This window comes from Acartia tonsa, chromosome 4 (assembly GCF_053477335.1).
Source record: "Acartia tonsa isolate MP-2025a chromosome 4, ASM5347733v1, whole genome shotgun sequence".
Classification (NCBI taxonomy): Eukaryota; Metazoa; Arthropoda; class Copepoda; order Calanoida; family Acartiidae; genus Acartia; species Acartia tonsa.
Genome location: NC_137263.1, coordinates 54570390 through 54588374, shown reverse-complemented (window position 1 = coordinate 54588374; position 17985 = coordinate 54570390). Strand labels below are relative to the sequence as shown.

General features: G+C 33.6%; 1 protein-coding gene across 2 annotated transcripts; it reads left to right on the top strand.

Moving 5' to 3' along the window:
- Positions 1-380: 380 nt before the first annotated feature.
- Positions 381-14263, top strand: LOC145317809 (uncharacterized). Of its 2 annotated transcripts, none has more exons than XM_080159076.1 (7): positions 381-489; positions 2991-3115; positions 9536-9621; positions 10233-10294; positions 10772-10856; positions 11087-11168; positions 13708-14263. In XM_080159076.1, exons 2-7 carry the CDS (start codon positions 3014-3016, stop codon positions 13816-13818), a joined length of 528 nt encoding a protein of 175 aa, XP_080015202.1. In that variant the 5' UTR covers positions 381-489; positions 2991-3013; the 3' UTR covers positions 13819-14263. The 2 variants fall into 2 exon arrangements, with proteins under 2 accessions (XP_080015202.1, XP_080015203.1); XM_080159077.1 differs by having other exon boundaries at positions 413-547.
- Positions 14264-17985: the final 3722 nt, after the last annotated feature.

Here is a 17985-nt window from a genome sequence, read left to right as displayed (position 1 = left end):
TATATTGGATTAGTGGCCTTGCTGGAAACAGATTTTGATATGCATAATGCAGTTTATATTTATAGTCATGAAAAGATGAGTTTTTCCGCGGTAGGCTGGTAGCTTCCGCGCGGCCGCCGAGTCGTGAATACAACTTCAGGAATTCACATAAGGATACATACACACACACACACACGCACGCACACAAACACTAAAACCGGTTTGAAAGTTTCTTAAACAGGTTTTCATTGGCAACTAAAAAAGAGTATAAATGTTGTTCATAGATATTTAATAATGTGTTGGGCAAATGCTTTGTTTTTATCAAGAAAGCATAAATTTCTAAAAATATATATATTTATCCCTTTGAGGTTGACCCTGGGTGTAGGCTATAATATGTGTATTTCTGGTGTGTGTGAGTGTGTGTGTGTGTGGGTAAGGAGACTAAGCTAGCCTGTGCTGGTCATTCTGTCACCTTAGCAAGCTACGCTGTTGGGTCAACACATCCTTTAGGTATTCTATATACACTGTGTGATAGTAACTTGGTGAATTTTTGTGATCTGCATCTTTGGTGTGTTCTCATTTTATTAATTATACATAATATTTTATTAATGTTTATTTATAAAGTTTTACATATAATTTGTGTTTTTATGCTCTATTTAAAATGAGTATTAAAATATAATGCTGACTGAGCATAATAATTTCATATTGAGTCTGATTTCTGAACAGTCATTATTAAGTTTTATATTTTAATATTATTACTTTGATTCTATTTGTTAATTTAAATGATATTCAAACCTTTAACAATATGTTTCAAATTTTTATATGTTGTTGTTAAAGTTAATCGTTATTCTCATCATTAAGTAGTAAAATAGGAACTATGTAGAATTAAATAATTAAATCTTTTTAAAATTTTGTTATAGTATTTACCCCCCCCCCCCAAAAAAAAAAAAAAAAATACACTTCAAATCTTTATGGGGTGCAAATCTCTATGTTGCTTTTGACAGACAGACACGGACTAAAAGAATCTAAATGAATAGCATAAAACCAAGCACAGGAGAGTTGTTACCTTCCTGAAGAGTTCCAAAAATAGGAACGGCCTTTATAATGATCTTTCGCTTTTAAAACACCAAATATATATAAAAATAGCCTAAAACCTATTCACTGATAAGCACCTTCAAGAAGAATTGAGTAAATAAAAGTAAATAGGAAATTAAAATTGTTTATGTCGTATTCATTCGAATCCGGTGGATAGGAACCGGTTCTCATCCATACGAAAAAACTATGTCTAGCATCGTATTATATCCAGCTTTCTACGAATATAGAAATGTACAATCATAAGATTAAAACCAGTTTTTTTAGCGGAAAGCCGTTTATAATACGATGCGAGAAATAACTATTATAAAGTTTTTGTGTACATCATTGTTTAAATATTTTCTAGAAGTCTCTGCATTTAGCCAAGGTTAAACTATAGTTTTTGTCCAATAAAATAAATGTGTTTCTAATAATAAATAATACTATGTTTGTCCGTCCGTCTGTCAGTACATCTGAAGCTAAAACTCTTAATAAATGCTAAACTAAATTGTTGGTTAGTACATTCTCATCTAAGAAAGACTGCCACCCCCCCCCCCCCTTGTTCCTCTAAGATAAAAAAGGGTTGTTAAATTAAGAATAACGTCAAAAAATAATCGAAACTGTGAAAATGTATTAAATTTTATGTTTAATAAAATTATTCTAAAAGTAGTCGGAAAATAGATTAAAATTTACACTCAGCTGTTCTTTTCCTGCCTCGTTATATTTATATCAACAAGAACTAGTTTGTCCATAAGAATCACAGCAAGGACAATAAATGCGCAAACACATTACGCATACAAGACAAAGTATAATATAGAGCGAAACTTGAGCATGTTGCTTTGTATGTCAAAAACAATCCTCATTTCCTGCTTGACAAGATGAAATGTGGCTGCATATCTTCGGTAGCTTGGTGTGGGAATCCAGGTCTATTACATAGTCTGGGCCTACTTCCAATTCAACTTCCTTGCTTAGAACTTCAGCGGAAACTAATTCAACCAGACTTGATACTTCCTCTCCGTGTATTAGAACCTTTGCCCCTTCACATGCAACATTGTCCGAAGAGTATTGCAGTTTGCCATGTCGGACAAATTGGTAGTTGTAGATATGGTTATGAGTTATGCTGACCAACGTGCCGTCCTCCTGTTGGTATATGTTCTTTCTATCTATCAAATCAGCTGAGAAAATATAATTTTCGTTTAATTAACATGTATAGACAGGTGTGCAGACATTCCAAAGTTATATATTAGCTGCGCTACTTAAAAAGAAAAGCTTAATTAGCTGTGTATGTAAGCAATGTATATGTATCTTAAAGTAAATATATATAATATGTGTAAATGTACTATTTATATCTATGTAGTTTTTACTAATACAGTAATGGGGTGTTTTTAGCCTCTTTAAAAGTTAAGCATTTTAGGAAAGCTTTAAACTGCGTCGATGAAGTTCTTATTGCTTATTTAGAAAAGGGATGAATTTATCTAATATTTTTTATTTAAATGCCAGATAAGGATATTAAATTTAGATGGTTTTTGCCTGGCAATTTTGAAATTTGTATGATCTGATGAATTGATTTATTTGTGTCATATTTAAGTTTAAAGATCAGAATAATTATTTAACGCATCTTATTATACAGCTTTCCGCGGATATTTAATTGAAAAATTATAAGATTAAATCCAGTTTTGTTAGACCCGAGAGACTGAAGGTCCGAGCTAACAAAACTGGTATTAATTCTATGATTTTTTAATTTGCGTAGAAAATTATCTGAATTACGATGCAATAAATAATTTTTCAGTATAGCTGAGAATCTGATATTATTCGGATTTGAAGACATACTGAAAAATATTTATTCTTTTTAAAATAGCTAAATAATTGTCCATTCTTTTAACTTATGCTTTTGAGCCGAAAAAATTTAACCATTCAAAATTGATGATTATCATGTTTAGATCCCCTTATCCACACAGCCAGAATGTCTCACGAGCTGCTTGATCTTGAGGAGTGGGGCCTCGTCCTCAACAAGATGCTCAAGTTCCACTTCAACATCTCCGAGGAGATCAAGGCCGTTGTTCAGGTCAGTTATAGCTCTGGAGAACAGCTCTATCGTACACATGATAACTCAGGGATCTAAACTGATGTACTTTGTACATCCAATTATACAAAAAAATATCCCTTCTGTAGATTAGTGGTTGAAACCTTTGGACACTCAACGGAATGAACCAATCAATCAAAATTCAATAAAAGTCCCAGAAGTTGTTAAGAATAAAAATATATTATCATAAAACTTTGGGGACTAGTGTTAAAAACTTTGGGGACTAGTGTTAAAAACTTTGGGGACTAGTGTTAAAAACTTTGGGGACTAGTGTTATAAACAGCCCCCTCCCTTTCTGATTTTAACTAGTGATGGCCAAGTGCACAACAAACAAAAAGGATTCTGTTTCGCACAGAGAATTGAAAATGGTTCGAACCATACTGGGCTCCACACCTACGGATTATTATCTCTTTAGGATTCTTCGAATCTTTACTTAACCTAACCTAAAATAATCATCAAAAATTTTATTTAAAAGTTCGTTTGTGGTCGGTCAATATGTGGTCAATATAAAGGAAACTTTCAATGAAGAGACGCCGTGCATTGTTTCCCTTAAAAAATATATAGGCTTTAGGGGGGTTAGCCAATCCCACTGGATAATAACCTATAACGATCTTATGAAATATTTATTCCCAGATTTTTACTAATTTTAATACAGAGCCCCTTGATGCTAAGGGCACAGTTTTTCGTACGTGGTAAGGTTTTCTGTCTGTAGCTCCTAAACTATTTTTTTTCTTTTCATTCTTAACCCTGTGTTGCAGAGCTCCTAGATGCTGAGAGCGCACCCACAAGTTTACAATAAAAAATCTAAACAACAAAAAACTAAAATTTTCTTAAATAAGTAAATAAAAGCGGAAAATTAGTTGAAATCATGTGATCTAGAAAATGATTAGAAAAATTACGCAAGACTTTTTTCTACTTTTCTTACAATAGAGTTATGGTAATAGAGCAATATTAACCATTTTATCCTGGGAGGGAGGAGACATTGGGCTGTTTATTACACTAGTCCTCAAAGTCTTAGAATAACGTTTTCTTATTCGTTGGCTTAACAATCTTGGAGACTTTAATAGAATTTTGATTGGTTGGTTTATTTAGTTGAATGTTGAAATATTTCAACCACTAATTGTAATCTATAAAATCAAATATTTCACTAACCGCTGAACCGATACTTAACAGTGTAGCTTCTCAGAGTTCCAGGAAAGGTTTTTAGCTAAAGAGGGGAGGGTACCATTACCCCCTAAAAGTAAAATAAAAATGGTCGAATTCATCTCCCTGCCACCTTAAGTGCCCCTAAAGGTCTCTAGGGGCGTAACAGCTTGTATAAAATATAAATCTAATTGTAATAACTCTATTAAGCACTGACAATTTTTAGAATGACAAGAGTGATTACGTAAATTTTATTATTCTTCACAACTATTCAAAACAAATGCGCAAAAAAAGAAAAGCATCCTTTAAACTTTTGGGAAAATAATTTTTTGGCAGTTCATGTCTCTTAATTAATTTGTTACAGAAGCTTTTTAAAAATTTAAAAGTTAGTAATATGAACCAAGTTTAATTCGACATTGGAATGTAAAATTTCACTGGCACCCAAAGTTTTATAACCTCGTTATCTTAATTGTTTGCTCAAAAAACTATGGATCCTTTTTTTTATAAATTTGATGTCATAGATATTTTTGATTGCTTCCAAAAAGTAGGGGTTAAACTTTGCAACCGATAATCTTAAGCTACATAATAGGTAATTTTGTTTCCCATCATTGGGGCATGTATATCAATTTATCGTCTCTTGTATATTATACCTGCGTAAGACCAGAAGATAATTATAAAGCACTTCTACTGTTTGTGGTATTAATGATTAAAATCACAAAACCTCTCACAAATTTATTTTAAAATTCACGAAACCTCTCTTGTGTTATTTTTAAAATTCAATCAACTTTTCAAGATTTTATAGAATTATTCACGAAACCTTTAGGATAAATATCTAAATAAAATATCCTTCTTTCCAAGAATGTGTTGTATATATAAATATACATCTATCAAAAACTACTAAGTAGATGGATCGATTTGTAAAAAGTTTGAGAAAGCTTCTGGGGTATATTTTAGTCTTCTTGACAAAGAACCCTCCCCCCCCCCCCCCTGGCTATATTGTCAGGAGAATTTGTCGTCAATTTAGTTTGCTAATATGGACCTCATTTATTAGTTAGTTTTATCATTCAGTTGGAGGGAAGGACATAGGGCAAAGGGGTGGATGGGTTTTATCATTATTTTAGCCAGCTGCGAGCATCACTTTATCAGAGTGCATGAAAATCTGGTGTGAGATCCAAGTAATTATAAATCCATTTTAATATTACCAATCCTATATGAACCAAAATGATTCATTTTATCAACTTTTTCAATGAATGAAAAACCATGGAATCATATAGAAACTAGTACAGGTAGCTAATTCAGTCCTATTTTACAAAGAATATGAAGTAATGAATTAACGTTTTTCGCAGGGATATAAAGGGATAAGACAATGGCTGATAAATTGATGTACATCCCCAGTGATGATACATAAAAATACCCCTTAAGTAAATTACATTTAGGGGTTGAAACGTTTGAACCCACAACTAATTGAATCAACCAATGAAAATTTAACAAAAGTCCCCAAAGTTGTTAAGGTAATGAATAGGAAAACGTAAAACTTTGTGGACTAGTGTAATAAACAGCCAAATATCTCCCCCCCCCCCCTAGATATACCACACTTTTCTGGGATCTTGCTGAGTCAAGTATCAACTGTTGGGAATATCAAAGGATGACTCCATGCAAAATTTGAGCCGGATCCGGCCAAAACCGGCCGTGAATTTTATAAAAAACCGGTTTTTTCCGGTTTTTAGGGGGTATCTGTAAATCGATTCAGCTGGAGCAAAACCGGTTAGAGGTACAAAAAAATTTACTTCACATGAAATTTAGCCAATGCAATTGCCTACAAAAATGTACTTCATCATCAACTTGATTGGACAACTCTTTCCCCTCCTAAATGTCCATTAAAACCTCGGAAACGGCAAAAATCGCCAAAAATCACGCCTTCGGCGGCGAATAACGGCTAAACGGTCAGCCGGAGGCGAATGAAACATAAATAAAGAAATGTGCGCCTCAAAAAGTTGTTCAACATCAAAGAGATGCTTGAAGTCTCTAAAACGACTCCTTCCCCTCCTTTAAGGGGAAAAACTGAAAAAACGTGATTTTCAAAAGTATGCCCACTTCGTGGGTGTGGGGGGCACTGAACCCGTCACCCCAGGGTCACCAATTATAAAGTCTAGGCGGCCCACAATGCTGAATTTTCACCAAGTGAAAGTCTTGTGTCATTATCTCTTATGAGAAAAAAGTTATTAATTAATTAAAATTTCAAATTGTGATTTTTTGATGGATTTCTTTGATGAAATGACAGGCTGGTCAATTTTTAGGCCATTTTTTGCGGTTTTTGGGCTGTCACGCCCAAACGGTTTGAGATAATCTCACGGGACCTTTTGCCCGACCTAAGTCTGGTTATTTGTGAGGTCTAAGAAAAAAAAAATCCTGGATTGGATGAAGCACGACGTCGCTGCGCGTCGTCAAAAATCGCTGGTCGGCTCATTTTGCCCCCTCAAACCCTCACCTCGTGCCATTTTTCTGTGTAAAGATTATAATTATAATCTTTTGCATAATTCTGATTTTTTTCCTAGACCTCACAAATAACCAGACTTAGGTTGGGCAAAAGGTCCCGTGAGATTATCTCAAACCGTTTGGGCGTGACAGCCCAAAAACCGCAAAAAATGGCCTAAAAATTGACCAGCCTGTCATTTCATCAAAGAAATCCATCAAAAAATCACAATTTGAAATTTTAATTAATTAATAACTTTTTTCTCATAAGAGATAATGACACAAGACTTTCACTTGGTGAAAATTCAGCATTGTGGGCCGCCTAGACTTTATAATTGGTGACCCTGGGGTGACGGGTTCAGTGCCCCCCACACCCACGAAGTGGGCATACTTTTGAAAATCACGTTTTTTCAGTTTTTCCCCTTAAAGGAGGGGAAGGAGTCGTTTTAGAGACTTCAAGCATCTCTTTGATGTTGAACAACTTTTTGAGGCGCACATTTCTTTATTTATGTTTCATTCGCCTCCGGCTGACCGTTTAGCCGTTATTCGCCGCCGAAGGCGTGATTTTTGGCGATTTTTGCCGTTTCCGAGGTTTTAATGGACATTTAGGAGGGGAAAGAGTTGTCCAATCAAGTTGATGATGAAGTACATTTTTGTAGGCAATTGCATTGGCTAAATTTCATGTGAAGTAAATTTTTTTGTACCTCTAACCGGTTTTGCTCCAGCTGAATCGATTTACAGATACCCCCTAAAAACCGGAAAAAACCGGTTTTTTATAAAATTCACGGCCGGTTTTGGCCGGATCCGGCTCAAATTTTGCATGGAGTCATCCTTTGATATTCCCAACAGTTGATACTTGACGCAGCAAGATCCCAGAAAAGTGTGGTATATCTACCCCCCCCCCTCCCTGACATATGTTGCTTTATATGGGTTGCCTTTAATTTGCATTAAAATTTCAGTTGATTTTATTATATTATTTAAAGTAGTAAGGTTTTTTTTGTTTTTCTATTAAAATTTTTCTATAACCTCTGAGTTCTATGTTTCATGGAAGCTTTTCATAGGTCCCGGGATAGTTTAAGGCTATTTTACTATCCTCCCTTTCTTAGATGCCAGGAATGCAGACGCTATTATTCTTTATATTATTTTTTTCTATGATAAAAAAAAAGAGTTTTATGTCCCCATTTCTCTTTTCTTATTTGATATTTTATCGCTTTATTTATAGGTTTAAAAGATGTGACTCATAAGTATTTAAAAACAGGATATAATGAGAATGAATTTATTATTACTTGGATCTTACACCAGATTATCACGTACTCTAATAAAAGCAACCTTGTTGCGGGCCAAAATAACGTCCCCTCATCCTACTTGATAAAAGAACTAACCAATAAATGAAATGTAAATAGCGACCTAAATTGACAACATTTTCCCCCCTGTCATGATATCCACGTATATTCTACATCCATTATAATGAGTAATTCAGATTTAATCATGAATGTTTTCATCTTATAAATAAAAACTGTTAATTATTATTAGAACTTTTAGTAGCGAAGCTAATCTTTCAGTGATCGTGTGGGTCAGTCTGTTTTAATTTTAATTTTTTTTTTGTTGTTTCATTAGGATTTTCTCATTTTTTAACATAGAACTATATTAATATTTAGCAGTTAATAATAATTTTAAATCTTGGCCCAACCCGTGTCATAATTAAGGACATTAAAATCCCTCTTTCTAAAAAAGTGTGAAAAAGCTCATATTAGCACAAATAAGGGTTAAATAGAGATCAAATACTTGTTGAAGAAAAAGAACCTTAATATAAAGGTCCAGAATGTAAATTGTATGGCCATATTAAAGGGATGGAACTTAGACCCATTTAAGTAATTAAAACAACAGTCAAATTAAGCAGAGCGTTACATAGTTATATAGTACATACATATATTAGCACAGTTACTAAGTGAGGGAGGCTAAACTTTGTGGAAGATACAATGTGTGTTAAAAATACCAGAGAAAAAAATTAGGAAGGGAGGGGACATTGCGATGATTATTCCACTAGTTACCCAAAGTTTTATAATATCGGTTTCTTATTTCGTTGGCTAATAACTTTGGGGACTTGTACTGAATTTAGTTGGTTGGTTAATTTAGTTAAGTATGGAAACGTTTCAACCAAAAAATTTAATCTAAAGAATGGTTAATTTTGTGTATCATCATTGGGAATGTATATCAATTTATCTACCATTGTCTTATCCCAAGAAAAGAATACTGAAAGTATGAGTATTTTTGAATGAATATCTTATTAATATGAGAAATATAAAAATAGGTTTTCTAGGAATTGACATTATTAATATTTACTTTTACTGATGACGTTATTTTTATACATCATACAACTCATCTTATATTTCACAATAAAATCATAGTAACTCATTCTTTAATGCATAGAAAATGTAATTGTTGGTTGAAAAGTTTGAACACTATCAGTGTGAAATTAACCAATCACAATTCAATTTAAGTACCCAAAGTACATGGTTATAAAACTTTGGGCACTAGAATAATCTACAGTTTTTATCGCATCGTATTATAGACAGCTTTTCGCGGATATTAAAATGAAAATTAAAACCAGTTTTGACAGAACTGGTATTAATTTAATGATTTTTATTTCAATATTCGTGGAAAATTGTCTGTAATACGATGCTATACATGATTTTTCAGTAAAGCTGTTTTAATTCAGCGGATATTAATCGATTTGGAGGCCATATTGAAATTACATACTTAAAAAATAAAATTGTTTTATTGTAGGCCATCAGAAAAGAGATGAAGCCTGAGCTGATTCCCTTGGCTGAGGACAAGGCAACCTTCGGCAAGCAGGTCAAGAAGGCCATCAGGTATCAGGCGCTTTTTTAGTACCGAAGCTACTTTAGTAGTTACATTGTATGTCAGACTCTCATTTAACTTGAAGTTCTCTGTATTATAATTTAGCTACTTACCTAACTATTTTGAAGATCAATAGCACTTGCAGAGCAGAAAATAAGTTTGTAAACCAGCAGGTTTTAAATGGACGTACAGTCATTCTGGTACCGATTATATGGAAGCTACTCTCCTAAATCGTATCTATCTGTATTCTGTAATAGGAAAAATCAAGCAAAGTTTGAAATCGATAGGACAATTCTAACGGATGTATGGACGGATATACTGACTCTATTCATAGAAAATCTTCGCTTTTAAAAATAGTAAAAAAGGCAGCGAGCCCTTTCTTTACTAATGACATGTACCCAAAAGTCAGAAAATGTACACAAGTTTTAAAAGTACAGTGGCAGATAACCACTAAAATACTACTTCTTAAGCTGAATTAAAATTTGATATACTTAAAAATGATTATAAAATCCGACCCAAAATTTTATCAAAATTATCATAATTTCACAACTCTATCTTTACACATTTTGGGACATTAAGACAAAGGTTATACAATCAAAAGGTTGATATTTTGATTGTTTAGAGAGATGTGGTCTCTGGAATACGAGGTTGATGAACTACAGTCAAAGTTTGCTGAATCCATCGGTAATAATTTAGATACTGCGCCACTAACCTCTATAAAACTTAATTATTTAAATTGGTAGCCCATTAAACTTTTTTCAAAACAAAGCTACTTTATAAGGTATCTTCCCTGTCTGTTTTTTTGTACTACTGTCTGTCTATCTGTAACGCTCTCAAAGTTCATCATTTCAAACAGTTCAATTACTATTGGAAGCAATTTTTCAAATTTGTTTTTAACAAAATCTCATTCGTTATAGAAAATAAAATCTGTCATACTAAATCGACATAATATAAAAAAATTAAGAATTTTCTAATATGGCTTGGAAACCGATTAATATCCACAAATATTTTTTTTTTAAATCATAAATCAATACCTGTTTTATCTGCTCTTACCTTCAGCCCATTGGGGCTTACAAAACTGGACCTAATCTTACAATTTCTTATCTAATAACCGCGGTAAGCTGTCTATGATACGATGCGATAAATAATTATTTCTTGCAGGCAAGCTGGACCTGGACAACCTTGACGTGGACTTCATCGAGGACATGATGCTCAAGTCTAAGCCTCTGCAGTCTGTTCTCCAGGAATGGATATATTATTACTTGGATGTTACGCCAGATTTTTTTAAATCCTTAACAAACTGAAACTTGTTGCGGGCTAAAATAAGACACCCAATCCGCTGTTCCCCATCCCCTCCCCTTCCACTGGATGAACGAACTGGCCAATAAATAAGTTCCATGTTAGCAACCTAAATTGAAAATAATTTTTCCCCTGTCATAATATCCACGTATATATTATATATCCATTACACCAGGACATCAGAGACAGACAGAAGGCCAAGCTGGAGGATATTAAGAAGTTGTACGGCGATGCCATCAAGGACCTCGAACCAATGAAGGTATGTGTTTGGTCCTTAATATCTCCAAAATAGCTCCACCGAAAGACTTCATTTTTTGGAGGATTTAGGCATTTTTAAGAATGGGTAAAACAAAATCCCTAGAAAAAAAAACACGACGGTTTAAATCTTTTACCTAATTAATTTATTTTAAGGAAAATTTTATTTACAAGCTTAAATTCGATAACAATTTATACATTGATAATTATTAAATATTATCTTATCATTTGATTAGTAATATAACAACAATAAGTAAACAACACTTAATCATATTTTACATTTCTTTATCTTTCAAACATATTTATTTTTAAACAAAACTAAATTTTTGACGTTTTTCTATATAAGTTTGATTATTTAAAGACTGTCATAAAGTTTTATTTTTTTGTATACCATTGTTTATGTTTATAAGGATAAGTTAGGTTATGATGATACACAAAATTAATCCTTATGTAGATTATAATTACTGGATGAACAGTTTGGACCCTCAACTTCATTAACCAACCAATCAGAATTTTTTATTGAAGTCTCCAAAGTTGTTAAGCAAACAAATAAGAAAACATTATCATAAAACTTTGGGGACTAGTGTTATAAATAGCCAAATGTCCCCATCCTCCCTGGATGTACCTATTTCCCAGGTATGCAGTTTCTTTAAATCTTAAATTCGGAGAATCCGCCGTAAGTTAACCGGTTAACCAAAATTAAAGAATTAAAGATTGACTCATTTTCTGGTATGAAGTTTTGGATCTACTGCAGTTCACGGTAAAGTATTGCTTGTAAGCAATATTTCCAAATTTTACCCCCCCCCCCCAAAATTTTTACCCCGGGGGTAAAATTTGATTGGGGGGGGGTAATTACCCCCCCTAAAGTCTGTTAGGGGGGGGGTAAATACTCCCCCAAATCTGTTGGGGGGGGGGGGGTAATTACCCCCCCAAACTAATTTACCCCCCCGGGGGTAAAATTTTTGGGGGGGGTAATTTAATTATGTAAAAAAAGCACCTACCTAATCTATTAAGTTAATAAGTACTATCCTATAACATAAAGTAGTAAGTAAGGTTTATTTGACTATAGCTTCAGATTTCATTACTTTTAATACTGAGTTCTCCTTTTTAGGAAAGCTTCACATAGATCCCATGATGGTTCCACACTATTATAGGTCAATCCTTTGAGTGGTTTTAGGCTATTTTTCTCCTCCCTTTTTACCATTTAGAAAACACGAGTTCTTAGATGCTAAGGGCGCCACTACTATTCAAATATATAGTAGTATCTCATTCTTTAGAACATAAAAATACAATAATTAACTCACTAACCAATGAACCAATATGATTATACTTTAAAGTGAAGCGTCTTATAGGTCCTGGTAAGTTTTATAACTAGTTTTGAGACACCCTGACATCCTCCCAAAAGAAATCGCCTATAGAAATTCTTTTTCATTATTTAATGAAATATTTGATTTAGTTAGGTATCTATTTTATGGAATCTTCAGTGCTTTACAATTACATCATAGATCCCCCCCCCAAATAAAAATTTTCAGTAAAATTTTTTTTTAAGAACATTCAATTTGGGGGGGGGGGGTAAATACCCCCCCAAAAATTTTTTTTTAAAGAATATTTATTTTGGGGAAGGTAATTACCCCCCCCCAAAATGGTTTGGGGGGGGTAAATACCCCCCCAAAATCGTTGGGGGTGCCTACGGCACCCCCAAGGTAGGGGTAATTTTTTTTTGGGGGGGGTATTGTTAAAAAAATTTTGGGGGTGCCAAATGGCCCATTACCCCCCCCCCCTTGGACGCCTATGTGCCCGCACATTGTTTTAAGCAGCATAAGAAGGCCTACAAATAATCTGGAATAGCTATAAATCAATAATGCATGATTATCTCGCAGTGCAGAGAAATACGCGAAAAAGACCTATTTTACGCGTTTTTTCTTCAGTGAAGCTTTCCCTGTGCATAATTGGATCTTAGCTATTCCAGATTATTTGTAGGCCTTCATATGCCGCTTAAAATGGTGTGCGGGTATGATCTCTACGTTCAGCCGTTTGGCAGCTAGCAGCCTTTAAAATTCATAGATTTTTTGGAAATATTGCTTACAAGCAATATTTTACCGTGAACTGCAGTAGATCCAAAACTTCATACCAGAAAATGGTTAAATCTTTAATTCTTTAATTTTGGTTAACCGGTTAACTTACGGCGGATTCTCCGAATTTAAGTTTAAAAGAAACTGCATACCTGGGAGATAGGTACATGAAGGCAGGGTGGGGACATTGGGCTGTTTATTACACTAGTCCCCAAAGTTTTATGATAACGTTTTCTTAACAACTTTGGAGACTTCAATAAAGAATTCTGTTTGGTTGGTTAATGAAGTTGAGGGTCCAAACTGTTCATCCAGTAATTGTAATCTACATAAGGATTAATTTTGTGTATCATCATTGGGGATATATGCATCAATACATCAGCCATTGTCTTATCCCTGTAGATTCCTGGGTATATTTATGTGGAGAAAGATATCACATACATTATTTTTTATTCAAACATTTTATCTGTTAAGGTTGTCCGTCCCGCCAAGAAGGAAATTGCCGCCGAGGCCGCAGCTGACAAACCCGCTGAGCCCGCACCCGCAGCCGCCGAGGCTCCCGCACCTGTTGCCGCCACCGCATAAAATCCGCAAAAATTTTCTTTTTTTCTCCAATAATAAATTTTTCATATATGCTTTAGCATAGAGATGTATTAATATAATAATAATACATTTGAAATCACTGAAATACATTCTATTTTTAGATTCTATATTTTATTCCTTCCATGATCTATATTGTAAATATAAATATGTAATCATATATATTATTTAATAAAAAATGTATAACTAGATAGATAGATTCCTTCATTATCTTTTTCTCTTATAGATCATATTTTTTAAAATCTATTCCAAAAAAATCCTCTAATCCTGAACTCTAGATGTGACAATATTTTACAGATAAAAATCAAATTTTATAAAAAGAAATAATTATTTTTTTTATAATATTTGATATTACTTTGGTATATTTTATGAATAAAACATGTGTTATTCGCATAATATATGTAAATTGAAATAAATATCTTTTCATCTTTTTTTTGTAAATAGTTTTATTTATTTCCAAGAAAAAAATATGATATGGGAATGGACATAGAATACATGGATATTATGACAGAGGAATTTTTGTCGTCAATTTAGGTTGCTAATATAATCCTCAATACATCTATCCATGGTAAGTAGAGGGGAGGGGTCAAGGTCATAAGGGGTTAAGGTTTAACTAGCCAGCTGGGAGAAATATTTTATCAGGGTATGCAAGAATTTCCGTAGAGAGAGGTGACAATTAGGGTTGGGCCGAATACTTTTTTGGCCGGATACCGGATATCCGGCATTATAAATCAGCCGAATATCTGGCCAACGTTCGATATCCGGCAAATTACCGGTTATCCGGCCGGATAACCGGATATCTCCGGCGTCAAAAATCAGCCAAATATCCTCTAACCGGATAGTTTTAATATCCGGTATCCGGCCGAATATTGAAAATGGCCGGATATCCGACCCAACCATAGTGACAATGGGCTTTTTATAACACTAGTCCCCAAAGTTTTATAATAATAACGTTTTTTTATTCGTTGTCTTGACAACTTTGGGGACTTTTGAATTTTGTTTGGTTGATTTATAAAGTTTAGTGTACAAATGTTTCAACCACACATTTTAATCTACAGAAGAGTTAATTTTGTGTATCATCATTGGGGATGTACTTAAATTTATCGGCATTTGTCTTATCCCTATAAATTTCTGAAGAATCTCTCGCAATATCCATGTATTATTAATCCAATAATATAGAACTAGCGGCTACGCCCCTAGAGGCCTCTAGTGGCACTTTAAATGTTTGTGTTAGTTAAAGTTAATTTTTTATGTACGATACCACCTTATTTGACGTTGAAGTCTCCCCTAAATTTTAAAAAAATTTGATTTTTTTTGTCATTTCTCTTGGGAGGGTGGTGGTACCCTCCCCCAAAACAGTTATAAACCTTCCCGGGACTTATGAGAAGCTACCCTGTCAAGGAGAACCCGATCGGTTCAGCGGTTAGCGAGATCCTTCGGTACAGACACACAGACAGACAAACATCCTGTTACTTTAGTATAAGGATTTTGGTAGTAAGTAATATTATGAGGTGCAATGGAATCCGCAATAAGTGCAAAATATAATTATTAAAAAAGAATTCATAAAAAGGTGGATGAATAATAGTGAATTTTTTTAAAGGGGTAGTTTATGTTGTACTAATGGATATAGGATATACGTGGATATATTGACAGGGGAAAATTTGTCGTCAAGTTCGATTGCTAACATGGACCTCGTTTATTGGTCAGTTCGTTCATCCGGTAGGAGGAGAGAGTATGGGGTAAAGGAATGGGATTGGGGTTATCGTTTTTTAGCCAGCTGATTAATCATTTATATTCTTTTTATTTTCTTGTGGACAATTTCCTAAAATACGTTACGATACATGGTTTTTCTTCAGTATAGCTCAGAACTAATCGATTTTAAGCATATAATCTTGATAAAACTTATTAATTGCTTTCAGTATTGCATTAAAATAAACGTTGACTAAATTATAAAATTCCTGTCTCAAATGATATAATTTATATTGATAAATAGTATAATTACTAAGCAACAAAAGTATTTTTTTTAGACAAGGATGAAAACATCCATAAAAATTTATTATTTTGAACTCAACCAACTCTTTACAATCCTATTTATGTACTATAGCATAGGGGTAAAGGGGTGTTTCACTGTTTACCCCCCTAAAACCCCTAATTTTAAACCCCTCAAAAAATTTAAAAATACTCTAGTTTACCACCCTTAGATCTTTATAACCCCTCATTTTTACCTCCTTAAGAAGGCTTGGACGTCCTTATGAAGTATAGGGGCGACGCCCAGAGTTGCTTAAATAGAATAAAGGCTACTGACACTTTGACTTTAGTCGTATGGCTGATTTGCTAGAAAAAAAAAGTTCAGAATCATCTTTTTTATCAAAAATTGTATACAACTAGTTATTCTTGACGTACAGGCCCTTAATTACAACAGCTTCGCTTCTTTATAAAAAAAATGCAAAACTGCGAATACAAATAAAACCAGTTATAATATGACAACAACGGATCATAGATACATATGTAGATACCAAAGAAGCAGTACCGCACCTTTAGATCCCATGCCTAATTACAAACGTCCCCCTCCCCCCCCAAAAAAAAAAATATTTTAGTTGGGGGTGGTGGGGTGTAGGGTTTAAATCATATTGGGCAAGGCTAGTCTCAAATCTTTAACAATGGATATAGAATACGTGGATATTGTGACAGGGGGATTATTGTCGTCCATTTAGGTTGATAATATAATCCTCAGATATTGGTCAATGCATTCTTCCATGGTCAGGGAAGGAAATATTATGGAGCATAATAAAGTATATGAGATTCATAGTTGTCTGACTGCTTTTTAGCCGCTTTTGATATTTTTACTGATTTCCACATATCTTTAGTGTTTCTGGTCTGATTTTTAAAAATTCCCATCATTTAAGGGATTATAGTGTTTATAGATGAAATGACAAATATTTTTTTTTCTTCACATGTTCGGGATTTTCTATAATGCTATTTAAGATAGATTGCTGATTTATTTTTTCTTGAAATAAGAACCTAGTAATATTGTCTAACTTTTTATCTTTGTGACATAACAAAAATCTATCTCTTTTTTAGGGGTTTCCTTTCCCACCTCCCCTCTCATCCTTTGATTTTTGTTACGTCACAAAGATAAAATGTTAGACACTATTACTAGGTTCCGAAAAAACATTCAGTATGCAACTTACTTTTTAAGTCAGTCATGCAACAAAAGACATATGATTAGTTTTTTCAGATCTACTGCAGTTCACGGTAAAATATTGCTGGTAAGGAATATTTCCTACAAGAAGGTCTAAAATAAATCAATAATGCATAACTATCTTGCAGTGCAGAGAAATGCGTGAAAAAGACCTATTTTATGCGTTCTTTCTCCAGTGAAGCTTTCCCTGTGCATCATTGGATCTTGGTTATTCCAGATTGTTTGTAGGCCTTCTTATGCTGCTAGCAACCTTTAAAATTCATAGATTTTTGCAAATATTCCTTACCAGCAATATTTTACCATGAACTACAGTAGATCCGTTTTTTCTAAGGTTTCGTGATTTATCATTTCTAATATCTAGAATTTTTCTTCTTCTAACTGAACATTTGATTGATGATTCACTTTTTGTCAATTCATTATTTTTTGTGCTTTGCTACTTATGGATGTTGTCATCCTTGTTTTTAATATAAATGACCTAAACAATAAACATTAGGTCTTTTGTGATAGTAAAAAACCATTGGTAATGTGGAAGTAGCTTATAAATATCAAATGATATATTTTATCTCAACATTGTGCCTTTCTGAATTTTGCTGCAATTTGCAAACCCACACACACCAAAAAGCACACACGCACACGCTTACACACACACACGCCACGTACGCCTTTACATATGAAGAACAAAACCCAGATTTTTTGCTTACCGTTTTAGCAAACCATATACTCTAAACAGGCACGCTAAATTTTATTTGCGAGGGGCGATGGGGGGGGGGAGGGGTGCTGATTTTTAAAGGGAGAAGAGGATTATTTATGATATTTTGAATATTGGATATAAAAATTAAAAAATTTAAAAAATTAAAGATGACTATTTATAAAATATAATTTATTTTCTTGGTGTTTTTTAATTTTAAATAAAATCAATATTTTCGCCACTAGTCTCTAGTGACTTTGAC

Coding starts and splice junctions, on each gene's coding strand:
- LOC145317809 (XM_080159076.1), top strand. CDS start 3,014: ATGTCTCACGAGCTGCTTGATCTTGAGGAGTGGGGCCTCGTCCTCAAC. Junction 9,622..10,232: donor CAGGTCAAGAAGGCCATCAG/GTATCAGGCGCT, acceptor TTGATTGTTTAG/AGAGATGTGGTCTCTGGAAT. Junction 10,857..11,086: donor CTGCAGTCTGTTCTCCAGGA/ATGGATATATTA, acceptor ATTACACCAGGA/CATCAGAGACAGACAGAAGG.